The sequence below is a fragment of the Tupaia chinensis genome, unplaced genomic scaffold, assembly GCF_000334495.1.
Source record: "Tupaia chinensis unplaced genomic scaffold, TupChi_1.0 Scaffold000032_1, whole genome shotgun sequence".
Lineage (NCBI taxonomy): Eukaryota > Metazoa > Chordata > Mammalia > Scandentia > Tupaiidae > Tupaia > Tupaia belangeri.
This window is the reverse complement of record NW_006159462.1, coordinates 909,665-926,221: the sequence shown is the minus strand read 5'-3', so window position 1 is coordinate 926,221 and position 16,557 is coordinate 909,665. Positions and strand designations below refer to the sequence as shown.

The 16,557-nt window shown below is 34.7% G+C and overlaps 1 protein-coding gene across 1 annotated transcript in view; it reads left to right on the top strand.

The window, feature by feature from the left end:
• Nucleotides 1-16,557, top strand: part of CSMD3 (CUB and Sushi multiple domains 3) — a gene marked incomplete at its 3' end in the record, with an annotated part of 1,277,483 nt that overhangs the window by 351,381 nt on the left and 909,545 nt on the right. Inside the window, exon 5 of the mRNA XM_027771421.1 lies at nucleotides 1,072-1,279. Within this exon, the coding sequence (XP_027627222.1) occupies nucleotides 1,072-1,279 (208 nt within the window). The remainder of the gene's footprint in view (nucleotides 1-1,071; nucleotides 1,280-16,557) is intronic.

Sequence of the window (16,557 nt, the reverse complement as noted above, 5' to 3'; positions counted from 1 at the left end):
TTTTTTTTTTTTTTTTTTAGAGGTTTTTGCTATAGGGCATGTACGCTTCCCAGAAAGACAGAGACAGGAAGTGAGAAATCATCCCCCACGGGGGATGGCCATGCCGCAATCCCTTCTCCTCCATTCTCCTCTCGGGATCTTGGGCATGCATGCACTTGCACACAGCATGAGCTTAAGCCACCGGGTCTGGGACTCAAGCTCATGGCTGACAACCTGGGAGTTCAGCGACATAGCCATTATGCCAACTGCTGTTCCCAATATAGCTTCGATTTCTTTATGAGTCAGAATTTATTCTTATATTTTCATACTTACTTTTCATTATCACTACTCATGTAACCACTCTGCCGACATAAATCATGCCAAAATTAGAACAAAGAAAAGTCTACAACTCTATTTGAAATATGAGAATCATAGGTCTAAATGAAGAATAGTTGAAAAAATTATGTATAACATTGTATATATGTATGTTACATGAATACTTAAAGATATTTACGTTATCTGATGAAGTATTAGAGGATGTATTACTGAAGATACATTAGTTATATTATTTCTCTCTAATATATTCTGGATATGTGGTACACATTAATTTCACTTACGCTTTCTCATTTTCAATATCTTTCTAAATACAGCAGTGACACAAACTATATTATAGTCTCTCTATGTCTTTAATTTGTACATAGCTACATTTAAAAAAATTCTGATGCTAGGAAACATACATAAGTATCTCTTTTCATATACTTTAAGAAATATATTTTTTTCTTTTACTCACTTCATCACTTAAACGTGAAAAGCAAACCTCAGTTCTATTATGTGACATCTAATTCTAGATTGTAGATTTGTATCTTCTTTCTTTGATATTTTAACCAATAGTTATAAAATTGTCAAGGTACAGTTTACATTTATATTATGCTCTTGTAAATTTTTTAGAATTTGCATTTTACTTACTCTCTTTTTGTATAATATGCATTTTATATTATAACACTTGAATTTCTATTTTTACCCAAAGCTGTTGTTTTAATTGCATTTCTCTTAATAACTTAGAACTGAATGTTCTGTCATTGTTTTTAACAGCGGAAGATGCTTGTGGAGGAACAATGAGAGGTTCCAGTGGCATCATTTCCAGTCCTAGTTTTCCTAATGAATACCATAACAATGCTGATTGCACTTGGACCATTGTAGCAGAGCCTGGGGACACCATTTCACTCATATTTACTGATTTCCAAATGGAAGAAAAATATGATTACTTAGAAATAGAAGGTTCAGAGCCACCTACAATATGGTAAGTAAATAGTTTCTATTAACCTGGCAGTAATGCCATTGTATGAAGCAAACTGGGAATAAAGAACTACATGTGGTCCTCTACAGGACTGTATAGTTAAAAGATCTGGAAACTCAAAGGAAAGTTGCAAGGGGCAGTTATTGCCGAGTGAAATTGTTTAAAATTAAGGTAGACTGAAATTCAGAAATACGGAGTTTACCCTCAGTATTTTATCTTTTAATTATGAAAAGCAATCTCTGACTCTATCACAACTTGTATAAGAAAACAAAAGTTATTACTATCATCTTCTACAGTTGTGTTCCTTAGCATGCCAGTCCATACTTGGTGGTTCCTTTCAATTTAATTGAATAGTCTTGGAAGCATTTCACCTGTGTTTATATAGACAGATCTTTTATGTATCCTGTTATCTGAAAGCAAACTTTAACACCCCCATCAGGGTGAGTATAGTTTGTTTCTTGAGATATTCAAGACATGTTTCATAAGAACTGTCGAGTTATTCCGAACAAGATTTTACAACATAATATTTTTAAAATGAAATATTTTTATGCTAATTCTAGAACTGTATATCATTGACTAGATTATGAGTCCATAATTAAATACAAAGAAAGAGAAAATTATATTGGTGAATTAATGAAATAGATAAATGTAAGACTAGGTAGGATTTGTTAAGCCATGTATAGATTATCTAAAAGCAGTGAGAATTTAACCAAAACAATTACATGAAGAGGCTTAAATTTTCAAGTGGTTATTCTTACTGAAGTATAGAGATTGATTCAAGTTGGCTTGATTAGCAGTGGAAGATTACTTAAGAGGTGGTTACTGTAATCCAAAAAAGGATCATGTCTGCTTGGATTAAGGTCATATTAGTGAGGTAAAGAAGTAGAATAAGTTTAGAGAAATTTAGTAGATAAAATAAAAAAGGACTCTGAAATGGATTAGGGAGCAATTTTAAAAACTAATATTAAAGTAAAACCAGGTTTTCTGACTTGAAGACATGGGGAAGGTAGCATTCACTGAGTTATAAAATGAAGGAAGATCATTTGAATTGGAAACCTTATGAATGTTGAGATTTATTTTAGATATATTTACTTTAAACCCCTTTGAGACACGTGGTAGAAGCCACCAGATAGGAAATAATACCTATGTATATGATTCAGGAACTTAAAGTAGAAGCAGGACACTGATACTTAGATAGTAATTGAACCACAGGCATCAATAAAATTGGCTAGATAGACAAAGGATGTGATAAAAAGACAATGAAGACTAGGACTGAACCTAAGGATTAGTATTCTTGTCTGTTCCATTGCTAATAACAGAAAACACCTGAGCCTGGGTAACATAAGAGAATAGAGGATTATTCAGCTCATGGTTTGGAAGTCCAAGGGTCCAGTGACCATATCTTGTGGGTTTAATCCAAGGCCCCAAGGTATAAAATAACAAAGGAAAAGTCAGAGCAGAGTGGCTGTGTCCATAAGTCTCTGCTTCATTCCCTCTCCTTATAAACCTACTAGGAGTCAATCATAGGAGCCCTGCCATAATGACCTTAATTCTAATCTCTTCCCAAATTCAACACCTTTTAACATCATAGTCCTAGTAAGTTTTTACCTTCTTAATCGAGTCACAACCAAATCACAATGCATTGATTTTTTTTTTTTTTTTTTGCTATAGGGCTTGTGCGCTCACCAGACAGAGAGAGACAGAGGGACAGAAAGCGAGAAATCACTCTCCCAGGGGGGATGGCCATGCTGCAATCCCTTCTCCTCCATTCTCCTCTTTGGGATCTTGGGCATGCACACACACGCACCCGGTGTGAGTTTTAAGCCACCGGGTCTGAGACGTGAACCGCAGTCGACTACATGGGAGTCCAGCGACATAGCCATTACGCTAACTGCTGGTCCCACAATGCATTGATGTTTTAAGGGTGTACCAACTATAGCAATCAACAACATATAAGGAAGATTCCCGTTTAGAAGGATGATTCAGCAAAGATGACTGAGGAAGTGTACTCAGAGAGGTAGGAGGAAATCTAAGAGAGTAAAATATCACAGAGATAAGGGAAGAGGAGTATGAAGAAAGAAGAATAGAAAACACTGTGAATTGCTACTGAAAGAACCCTAAGTAAATAATAAAAATTAATTCATAGTTGATCAGTCTTCAGAAAAAGTACTAAGATGGTTCTATCATCATGAAAAGGGCAAATGTAACACAATTAGCCATACCTATGTTTTTTCCTTTTCCTCTGCATTTAGGCCCTCAATATACAGGTTTATATGCCTTCAGCTCTTACATGATTACTTATATAGAATTGCAATAAAGCCTATCAGAATCCTATTTTAAGATGTTAGAGAATTTAAAAGCTATTGTTTAGAAATTGCTACAATGGGACCAATAGATGGTGTAATGGCTACCTTGCTGGACTCTTAAGTAGTCCCAAACTGGGTGGCTTAAAACTCACACAGGGCCAACCTCCCAAGAGGAGAATGAAGGAGAAGGGACTGCAGCGGGGCCATTCCCAGGTGATGACTTCTTGATTTCTGTCTTTCTGTATCTGTCTGTCTGTCAAGCACACATGTCTTATAGCAAAACAAACAAACAAACAAACAAAAATCTCTGAGAGAGAGAGAGGTTGCTAAATCTACAGTGATTCATATTTTAAGTACTATCAAGACAGATACTAATTCTATCAATTTTCCAACAATCATTAGTTACAAAATTGATGTATAAAATGATATGCATCAAGTGGGTGTGATGAAGTGGTGAGAACCTGAATTACAGCAAGGCAGAGTTGGAATAGACCAATCACATGATGACAATCTATTATGTATTTATGTAGACATCAAATGTGATACAAGCTATACTTCAAGCAAGATCTCAGTCAGAATAGGAGATAATTTTCACAGCCTTCAAGGAATTCAAGAGAATAGTTGCTGCTTGGAAGTATAAGGAGTCAATTGCCTGAAACCTCAAAGATCCAAAGGGCTTCCACTTACCCATCTCCTTTCCAACAAAGAAATAAAGATAACTCTTCTTTGAAACCCCAAACTCCAAGTTCCTACTATAGATTTAAGTACTCCTCACCTACAGAGGAGTAATGATACTAGAATGGAGTTAACACACATCATAGACAGGTACACAAGCATACAGCTTCAGAAAAAGAAAGGAAGAAAGGAAGAAAAGAAAGAAAGAAAGAAAGAAAGAAAGAAAGAAAGAAAGAAAGAAAGAAAGAAAGAAAGAAAGAAAGAAAGAAAGGAAGGGAGGAAGGGAGGAAGGAAGGAAGGAAGGAAGGAAGGAAGGAAGGAAGGAAGGAAGGAAGGAAGATAGATAGATAGATAGATAGATAGATAGATAGATAGATAGATAGATAGATAGATAGATAGATAGATAGATAGATAGATAGATAGATAGATAGATAGATAGATAGATAGATAGATAGATAGATAGATAGATAGATAGATAGATAGATAGATAGATAGATAGATAGATAGATAGATAGATAGATAGATAGATAGATAGATAGATAGATACTGGACCTCTAACTCCACCAAAACCTAAGTCTGCAAGAGAGCTATTCTGTCCTGTGAACTGAACAGTAAGTGGAGTTCTACTTATGGTCAAACTCCACATCCTGGAGGGAGCAGAGGACAGAAAAGAAAGCATCCCCAAGTCAACAATGAGGGCTTTGGTCACTAACTCCTGTCCAGCAGGCAGGGAAGGCATGCACTATCCCTCTCATCAGACTAAAGTTGAGGAATTGGGCTACTTATGCCAAAAGATGCCACCCACAAAGTAGCTCTTCTGAATCTCCCTGAACTGAAGATGTTAATACCTCCACCAGATGCCTAAAGATAAATGCAGAGAAAAAGGAAATAGGAATAAAATAAGAAAATGTCTTCCCCCACAAAGGAGTACAGTAACTCTTCGCCAATAACGAATAAAACAAGAAATCATGGAAATGTCAGAAAGAGGATTCTGGGTATGTATTATAACAAAATTCAATGGAATGCAAGAGAAAATGGATAGTCAACTCTAGGAGATGAGGAAATCATTCTATGACATGGAAGAAAAATTCCTTAAAAAGCACTTTAAAAAGGAATTGTACATAACTTATGGTGATGAAGAATACATTATAAGAAATAAAAATCTCTCTTGAAAGTATTAAAACCAGATTAGACCATGCAGAAGAAAGAATATCTGATACTGAATACAAAACCTCTGATTTAGCACAAGCCACCAAAAATAATGGGAAAATTACTATTAAGAATAAGGAGAACATACAGGCAATTCTAGACACCAGTAAGTGATGGATGCTTAGCCATATAATGGGTATTGCAGAGGGTAAAGAGATGGGCTAAGGCATAGAAAATTTCTTTCATGAAATACTGTCTGTACACTTTTCAAATCTAGAGAGACACACAGACACTCAGATCTAAGAAATACAAAGAACACCAATTAGATTCAATACAAGAAGCTCCTTTCCATGAAACAAACTGAAAAAAGTCAAAAGATAAAGACAATATTCTAAAAATGGCAAGAGAGAAATGTCAAGTTAGTTACAAAGGATACTCCATCAGACTTAACTCAGACTTCTCATTAGAAACAATGCAGGCAAGAAAAGAATGAGAAGACATGTTTAAAATTCTGAAAGAAAAAATAAATCAGTCAACAATACTATGCCTGGCAATATTATCCTTCAAATGGGAAGGAAAAATAACATAGTCCCCATATAAACAAAAAATGAAAGAATTACCAACACAAAGTCAGCTCTCTAAGAAATACTTTAGGGACTACTACATCAGGAAAGTGGCAGGAAGATAAATCAAAATTAAAGAACAGAAAACAGCTAAGAAAATACTCAACAAAATGTCAGGGATAACTCAGCAATATGAATAATAACATTGAGCACTGATTAGATAATTCACAAATTAAAGTACATAGATTGGCTGAATGGATAAAGAAAAAGGAGCCATCTAGATGAGGCTTTCCACCCCATGGAAAAAGACATACATAGATTGAAAATGAAGGGCTTTCACATTCATTGATTTGATTATAGTTAAAAAAAAAGAATATTTTAGAAATATTAGAAAAAAATAAATAATAAATATTGGAGAAGAAAAATATAAAATGGAGAATAAAAGAGCAATAAAAAAATCAACAAAACAAAATGTTGGCTTTTTTTTAGAGGATAAACAAAATTGACAAACCACTGGTTACACTAAGAAAAACAATAAGAGGAAAGATATGAATAAAATCAGTAAAGAAACAGGTAATAACAGGCCATATTAGAACAGATGTAACAAAAATACAAAAGATCATGAGAGAATTCTATGAGCAACTATACACCAACAAAATGGAAACCTAGAAGAGATGGATAAATTTTTGGACACATACAATATAATCAGATTAAACTGGAAGAAATGGAAAGCCTGAATAAACCAATAACAAGCAATGAGATTGAATCAGTAATAAATAGTCTCCTAACAAAGAAAAACCAGGTTCCAATGGCTTTACATCTGAATTCTACAAAACTTCTAAAGAAAAATTAACCCCAATTCTCAAAACTATATCTAAAGAGTCATCCTTATTTTGTGAGGCTTCCATGATCTTGATATCGAAAGCAGACAAGGAAAAAAAAAAAAAAGAAAACTACAATTCAATATCCCTGATGAATACAGATGCAAAATTCTTCAACAAAATATAAGGAAATTGAATACAACAGCACATTTGGAAAGATTATACATTATGAGCATATAGGCTTTATTCCCAGTGTGCAAGGATGGTTCAGCATATGTGAAGCGATACATATAATATATCATATGAACAGAAGGAAAAAATAAAAACCATAAGATCCTGTCAATTGATGCAGAAAAATAAAACATTCTAGAAAATACAACATCTCTTCATGATTCAGACTCTCAAAAAAATCAGTTTAGAAGATACATTTCTCAACACAATAAAAACCATATACAAATCCATACCAAGCATTATATTAAATGGGGGAAAATTGAAAGCTTTCCCACTAAAAACTGCAACAAGACAAGTGAACCACTTTTTCCATTCCTTTTCAACATGGTACTGGGAGTCCTAGTCAAAACAGACAGGAGAGTAAAATAAAAGGCATTCAAATAGGAAAGGAAGAATTGAAATTGTCCCTATTTGCAGATGACATAATTAAGTACAGGGAAAATACAAAGAATCTAGGAAAACACTTCTAGAACTGATTAATGAATTCAGTAAAATAGCAGGAAATAAAATCAATATACAAAAATCTATAGTGTTTTTATACACCAGCAACGAACAGACTGAGGCAGAATTGAAGAAAGCAATCTCATTTACAATAGGCATACAAAATAATAAAATACCTAAAAATAAACTTAACCAAAGATGTGAAAGACATGGAAAACTATGAAAAACTAAACAAAAATTAATATTATACAAAAAGTGGAAAGATGTCCCATGTTACTGGTTTGGAAAAATCACTATAATTAATGTATCAATTCTATACAAATTTATTTGGAAATTCCAAGTGATTTGATCAAATTACTGGTGAAATTTTTTACAGAAATAGGAAAAAAACATAAAATTTATCTAGAATCATAAAAAGGACCATATGGCCAAGACAATACTATGTAAAAAGAATAAAATAGAAGATATTTCACTACTTGATCACAAAATACATTACAAAACGGTGATAATTCAAACATAATTGTACTGGCATAAGCACACAAAGATAATGGAATAAATAAAGACTCCAGAAATCAACCACAAAACACACGGCCAACTGATTTTTGACAAAAATAAAAAAAAAAAAAGAAAGAAAAGAAAATCCATTGAAGAAAAACTTTTCAGCATATGGTGCTGGAAGAACTGGATATCCACCTGCAGGAAAAGAAAACTAGACTCTTACCTTTCACCAGTGACACAAACCAACTCTACACAGACCCAAGATCTAAATGTAAATCCTCATACTATAAAACTACTTGTAGAAAACACAGGAGAAACACTTGAAGACATTGGAATAGGTAAAGTTTTCATAAATAAGATACCTAAAGTGCAGGTAACAATTCAGAATATAGACTTGTGAGCTTCCATCAAGCTAAAATGTTCCTTCACAGCCAAGGAACCAATAAATAAAGTAAATAGACAACCTACAGGATGGGAAAATATATTCTCAAACCGTTTCAGCTAAATAATTGATAACCAAAATAAAATTTGAACTCAAGCAGCTTACCCATAAATAAATAAATAAACACAAAATAAACAAATAAATAAGCCAACTAACCAACCAATCAATTAAGAAATAAGCAAATGACCTGAACAGACAACTATCTAAAGAAGATATATAAATAGCTAAAAAGCATGTGAAAAGTGTTCAAAGTTTCTTATCATAAGGGAAATGAAAATCAAAACAAAAATAAGGTAACACTTACCCTATGTCAAATGGCCATGATAAAAAAACAATGAAAAGTGCTAATGAGACCAGATGAAGAGGGAACTCTACTACACTATTTGAAGGAATGTAAATTAGTACAGCCATTGTGGAAAACAACATGGAGATTCCTCCAAAATCTACAAATAGAACTACCATATGATTCAGTAAGCCCATTCCTTGGTATTTAACCAAAAGACAGGAAAACATTTGACTGGAAAGATACTTGTGCACCCCTTATTACACTATTATTGAAAATTGCTAAGACATAGAATCAAGCAAAGTGCCTCTAAACTAACTAAAGGAGTAAAAAATGTGGTATGTATTGTGTGTTGGAGAATTAATGACACATTTTTGAATAGAAAAATATGTCATGACTTTTTCGACAATCCAATATATATATTATGGAATGCTACTCACCCTTAAAGAACTGCAAAACTCTTTCATTTGATTCAAAGTGAAAAGTAGAAGACTTACTAAACACAAACATTGTATATCCCAGCTCTATATATACTAAATGTCTTCACCCTATGGCAGAAATTGAGAGATTAAAAGACATATTGTAAGGACCAGCAGATGGCATAATGGTTACATTGCTGGACTCTCACATGGCAAACTGTAGCTTGGATCCTGGACCTAGAGACTTGAAATTCATGCCCAAAATCCCATGATGAGAAAGGAGAAGGGATTACAGTGTGACCACCACCCTGGGGAACGATTTCTTGCTTTCTGTCTCTCTGGCAAGCACATGCACCTTATAGCAAAACTCTCTCTCTAAAAATAAATAAATAAAAGATACATTGTAATAAGAGGGAGGGTAAGTATAGATATCAGAGGCTATACAAGAGGTGGGCACATGAGGGCACAGGTAGGAGCTACTCAAGGCAAAAACATTTAACGGAAACAGAAGGTAAGGTTCTTCACTGCAAATGATACATACAGTAACATCTTTGATTTGCTTATCACACACCACATGCATGCTTTGAAATATCATATTTTATGCCATAAAGATGTAGAGTAATTAAGAGAGAGAGGGGGAAAGTGAGAAGTCACCCCCAAGGGGGATAACCATACCATAATGCCTTCTTTTCCATTGTCCTTTGAGAATTATGGGCACATAAACACTCAGGCCTAGTGTGATTTTTCAAGCTGCCTGATCTGGGTTTCGAAAGCTGGGTCAGCCATGTAGAATCCAGCTGCCTTAACCTCTGCACCACCTGCTGGCCCAATCTATGGGTAATTAAAACAAAACTTTTAGGGCCAGTGGGTGTTGTGGTGGTTGTGACACTGGACTCCCACATGGATGATCATGGTTCAAGTCCCGAATTGGGACTTGCATTTTCACTTTCCTTCTCTCTCTGTTTCTCTGGTGAGCATACATGTATGTACCCTATAGTAAAATTTAAAAATAAATAAATGAATAAAGAAATAAAATAATTTTAAAGGGACAAAAACACCTTTTATATCTATTCCTTGTCTGCTAAATCCTTTAAGTTCATTAATGTTCCTGTACTTTTAAAAAACATATAATCATCAATATGACACATTTAGCTCAGATAGCATATTAATTGTTCTACCTTATAAGTATGCATTGTTCATATAATGCTTTTAATTCATAATAGAATTCAAATAGAAATGTGAATGAGAGACATTAACATTTGATTAAAATTAAAATGGTTCTTTAACTTCAGATTACTCATTTAGAGACCAGGAAAATTTATCACTGGTAACTATATGTACAATTTGTTCCTGAAGTTCAGATGGTGAGGCAAGGTTGTGTTTCACTTTAGCAAAGCACAAACTAACAGCCTAAGAACTGTGCTTCACAAAAGATATTAACAGTCAATGACGCATATGTAAGTTGTGCATGCTAAATCATTAGGTTCTTGGTTTTTGTTTTGTTTTGTTTTTAGAGAGGTTTTTGTTGTAGGGCATATGCACACACCAGAGAGACAGAAAGACAGAGAGATAGAAAGCAAGAAATCACCCTCCAGGGGGAATAACCACACTGCAGTCCCTTCTCCTTCATTCTCCTCTTGGGATCTGGGGCGCAAATAAATATACATGCACCTGACATGAATTTCAAGCCTTCAGGTTCAGGACTCGAATCATGGTTGGCCAGGTGTGAGTCCAATAATGTAACCATTACACCATCTGCTGGTACTAGGTTCTTGTTTATTATACAAAACAGCATCAATGCATAATCCCACAGGATAGAAAATGGATCTATTTAATTATTACTAGATGATCAAATTTTATGAGACTTATGAATGTCAACTGATTCCAGACAGTAGTAAAATGAAAAATGACATAGCATAAACAAACTTATGTTCTATTCTCAACTTTGATACTTGATGATAGGTGTAAGTGGGTAATTCATATTCCTTGCTAGAGCTTAGGTTATTCACATGTGTAATAATATTCAAGACCTCTCTTTACTCTGATATCTGCTTAGGTGACATGGCAGGGTAAAAGGAGTGAAAAGTAACTAAATTCTGCCTTTTTTTTTTTTTTTTTACAAAGTGTTTGTTGAATTAGATGCTCTTTAAAGTTATTTCTCAACTTAGTTTGAGTCCTTACTAGAATCCATGTCTTTCAATGTTCACTCAACAAGTATTTATTGGGGTAGCCACTATGTGCAATATTATTCTAAGTGGTTCCATGATTAAAGTAACAAAGAAGCCTACTCTTTTAGAACTCTATTTGGAGAGAAAGACAATAAACACTAATCAACATACATAAAGTATACAAGACACTGGTATAGAGAGTGTTAGATGGAGTAGAGTAAGATATCAGAAGGGCAGAAATGTTGATGGGCATGAAGCCTACCTAACTGAGAAGTCAATGTTTTAGCAAAATGTTGAATAACGTAAAAAAGTTAGCCAAGCAAATATCTCAGCCATGAGTATTCTAGGCAGAAATGACATTTAGAGCAAAGTGCATACAGCAGAGTGGGCCTACTGTGCTATAGGAATCTAAGAGGCTACTGTAGCTACAAAAAGAATGATCATGGATTGAGGTAGTAAGAAAGAAAGACAGGGAATTAATGGAGCCTGGTTCAAAACTCATCTTTGGTTTCTACTCTAGATAAAATGTAAAGTCACTAATAGATTTTGAGAAGATTAGTGACTTATCAGGCTTATTTTTTAAAAAAATATCAATCTGGTTACTGTGTAGGGGACCAGCTATAGGACGGAATGATACAAAATGTAAGAGGGCAAAGTGGAAGAATAGAGATTATTTGCAGTATTTAGGGCAGAGTTTACGATTTGGGGAATATAGCAATGGAGGTGATGAGAGTTATTGAATTTTCAATATAAGTTGACAGAATTTCCTAACTAATGAAATATGAAGTTGGGGAAAAGGATAGCTCTAACTTATTTTGCCTGAAAAACAGAGCAAATATAATTTATATTAACAAATATTTAGAAGGCTATTGATTAGATATTTTTTAGCAATGATCTGAAGCTTAGTTTTTGACATACTAAATCTGAGATGGCTAACAAGTATCTAGGTTAAGATTAAAAGGAGGCAGTAGGGGGACCTGCAGATATTACGTCACTGGACTCCCACATAGTTGACTATTGTTTGAGTTCTGAACCCAGCAGTCTAAACTCACGCCGGGCGTATATGTGTGCATGCCCAATGTCCTGAGAGAAGAATGGAGGGGAAGGGATTGCAGCGTGTCCATCCGCCCTGGAGGGGCAATTTCTTTCTTTCTGTCTCTCTGTCTCTCTCCCAGCAAGTGCATGCACCCTAGAGTAAAAATAGTTTGTTTGTTTTTTTTTAAAAAAAGAAGTAGTAAGATATGCCAATCTTAATTTTTAATCAAGGATATGGTCTGGAGATCTAAATTTGGAAGTCTAGAAATAGAAGTGATTATTACTTCTACAATTAAAAGTGATAATTAATTTTAAAAAATTGTTACAGGACATGTGTGTCACTGAAAACAGAGAGAGAGAGATAGAGAGAGAAAGAAACCCCATCTCCCCCCTGCCTCCCCCCCCAAGAGGGATGCCCACACCAGTCTCTTTTCCATTCTTCTCAAGATTTGGGGCATGCATGCACATGTATTGGCATGTTTCTCAAGCTGCAAGGTCCAGGAGTTGGACTGTAGTCAGTCATGAGGAAATCCTACTGACTTAAGCACCACATCAATGGCTGGCCTATGATTATTAAATTTTTTTAAAAAAGAGGGAAGGCAGCCCCTTAGCTCAGTGATTAAGTGCCATAAAGAGAAAACTAACTTCTACTTGACCAATCAAATTTCAGTCCCTGCCCCAGCAGTTTGGAAAACATGCTGTATGCTTGTGCATGCTCCCCATTATCCTGACAGAAAGGAGAAACAAAATAAAACGAATTGCTGTGTGGCCATGCTACACTGGGGATTTGCTTTCTCTCTCTCTCTCTTGTGAGCACACATGCTCTCATGCAAATAATAAAATAAAAAGAGGGGAGAATGAGAAAAGGACTGGGGTGCTCAGAACAGTAAAAAACAATAAACAAAAAACTTGGTCTGAATCAGTGATGGAGATAGAGAATAAGAGTAAATGAGATGGGATGATGGTTTCTTGGAAGCTAAATGAAAAAAAAAATCAAGGAAATGACCAATTATGTCAAGTGAGGATAAAAAGCAATAAATAAGGTCCAGAATTTATAATTACATTTATATCATGGAGGTCATTGGTAACTCTAATGCCAGTAATTTTGTAAGTGATAGTCTGAATATAGTGATTTTAGAGAGATATATTGTAGACAATACGAATAAATAGTTATGTGAATTTTAAAAGAGAGGCGAATATAGAAATGAAAAAATTGGTAGAGAAGAATATAAGGTCAAGAAAAGAATTTTTGATGTTTGTTATTAATTGGTAGAGTTAAAACCACGTTTTTGCTGATAGATATGGCCTACCAGACGGAAAAAAAAAATCGAGTGATACAGTGCAGAGAATCATTTGAGTAAGGTGGAGTAGAAATAATGAAAATAATCTCCTCCTTAAAAATCTGTTTGTGAAAAAAAATAAATAAATAAAAAAGGATGACAGGCCAGTCCATGGCATAGTGGTTAAGGCAAATGAGTCCCACATGGCCAAATTTCTGGACATGGTTACTTAAGAAACATTCCATGTGCATTTATGTGTGGGCCCAAAATCCCAAAAGGAAGAAAGATTGAGGAGAAGTGATTGTGGCATAACCACTCCCTATGGAGGGGGGCGATTTCTCACATTCTCTGTCACTTTCTCTCTCAGGTGAATGCATGCATGCATTGGCAAAGAGAAACAAACAAACAAACCTACAGTATTTTTCAACTATGAAGGTAGAAGACTATTTGGAAAAGTACTCTATGCCAAAGATCATGAGGTGTTTGTTTAATTTGGAAGTTCTTCATGTGGAAACAAAAAATCAGTTTTTTCTCAAAGACTAGAATCAAGATAAATGAGTGTTAAATATTCTAAGTAATGGTAAAGGATTCCACAGTAATTGTGATTTTCAGATTGGATGAAAGAAAAGATGTGAAGATTTAATGCTAAGTGAAGCAAGACAGACTATGAAAGACAAGCATTATAGTTCCCAACTCAATATATACCAAATGTCTACACTCTATAGCATAAATTGAACAATTGGAAGGTATAATAGCAGGGAGGACAAGAGCAGGAACTACAGATAGCATGGGGGGAGAGTAACAGGGTGTGAGTAATACTTAGAGGAAGAAAGGGAAACAGGGAAAAATACAACCAACACATTTAATAGACACAAAAATGAAGTTATCTGCTGATGATAATGCATACAGTAATGTCTTTGGCTTAACTAATACACACTGTATTCACGCTGGGAAAAATCTTGTTGTACACTGTAAAGATGTACAGTGATTTAACGTAAATTTAAAAATATATGTTTATAAAAAAAGATGTGAGTAATAATAATGTGTATTGAGCTGATGCAGAGGAGGAAGTCACCTGAATACCTGCCCAGTTCCTGAAAAGAGGAGGGTAACCTTAATGGACTTGTGGAAGACTCTTAAGTAGATCCTAAGACTATTTGCATGCTTCTGTCCAAATGATAATTAAAGGAAAACTTTATGGATTAAACTGTAGAAATAATGTAATGAAAAATAAAATAATAGAGAGGTAAGGAAGATATGTTAATATATTGGTGGCCAAAGATCAATGATTAATTCATTTTGTAAGATACAGGTTGATAATTAAGCAGAATTTCCACAAGAACACATCCCACCAGATGTGTAACTTAATTATAACACATAGTTTGAAGTAAGAATAAGAATTGGTAAGTTCAAAATGAAGTATTGGCTCAAGTCAAGGGGATGAACAGTTAAAAAAATTCAAAAATCAGTTATTAAAATAGCATTCAGATCATATAACACAGAAAAATTCATTTAAATATGTTCAATAAGGACACAGTAAGATATGTAGTGTATATTCCTTTTATTTAAATTATTTTTGCAAATTTATTTGTATTTATCAGTTTATCAGTTGGTTAAAATAATACTAAACACTTAAATTTTAACTAATAAATTTAGTCACGCAAATTTCCTGTACATGTTGTCTCCTATCTAAAACCAGTTTCTCCATTTGTGCACTAGATCCTGATCCTTCTCAGAGTTCCATGTCCCCAGTTTTTAACATCAATACGTGTGTGTGTGTGTGTGTGTGTATTCATGGTAGAGCATCTGAATATGTATGAGAGAGAAAGAGAGCAATGGGGGCATTTGACACAGATTTGGTCATTCTGTCATCCTATTCCTTCAGTTCTTCAGCCCACCAGTATCTTGGGCATACACACATATACCCAGAATGTTTTCAGTGTGACCTGGCCTATAACTGGAACCATAGTTGTCCTGTGGCTTTCAGCTCTACAGTCTGGTACACTGCCAACTGTGTCACAAAGGCTAAGCCCAATAAAGTTAATTTATTTCTTCCATGAGGGTAAGAGACAGAGAGTGAGGAAGAATGCATCCCTAACAGGGTCTTGATGCCATGACCCACTCCCAGATTCAGTCAGCCCCAGATCATGAATAAACACTGCCTAGCCTACTCAGGGAGGTCTTCATATTTGAAATCAGAACCTTCCCATGCAGATCAGCCTCATAGAGCATCATGTCTTACCACTGTGCCACTATTTGGTGCCCTACCATCAATTTTTGATCCTTGATCAGTCATTCTTCAACCAGTTGTATCATAGTTTGTCCTACCACTTCTTTCTTCTTTGGAAATGCCTTTTATAAAATGACCAGTGACCTTTTAGTTCCCAATTTAATACTTACCTCATTTGATTTATCGGCAACATTTCTTTATTTCCAGAGCATTCTTCCTAATTGATTACTGTTAAGTCTTTTACTCTGCTTTTTTCTATTATTCATTGACTAAATCTTTTCAGGTTTTTTTTTTCCACAAAGGTTTTCATTTCTTCTCTCTCTCTCTCTCTTTCTCTTTCTCTCTGTCTCTGTCTCTGTCTCTGTCTCTCTCTCTCTCTCTCTCTCTCTCTCTATATATATATATATATATACACTCTGCCCAGTGTTTGCTCTTTTTGATTTCTCTTCCCTCTACTTGGGAATTTGCATAAATTCCCCTAGCTCCAACAGTCTGAAGATGCCATTTTGTCATCACTAATATTTGCTCTCTTGCTTGGTTTCTGGCTACCTAAAAAAAAAAAATTTCAAGAGAGCACGGATCTCAGCATTTCACACCTTCACACCTTAGGTATTTTACAACTTAGAGCCATTAAATTTGCAATCCAGATATTAGGAAAAAGGATAAGAAAAACAGAATATTTTTCAGCTATCTTTTTTTTTTTTTTTTTTTTTGGGGGGCGTTTTTTTGTATTGTGGGGT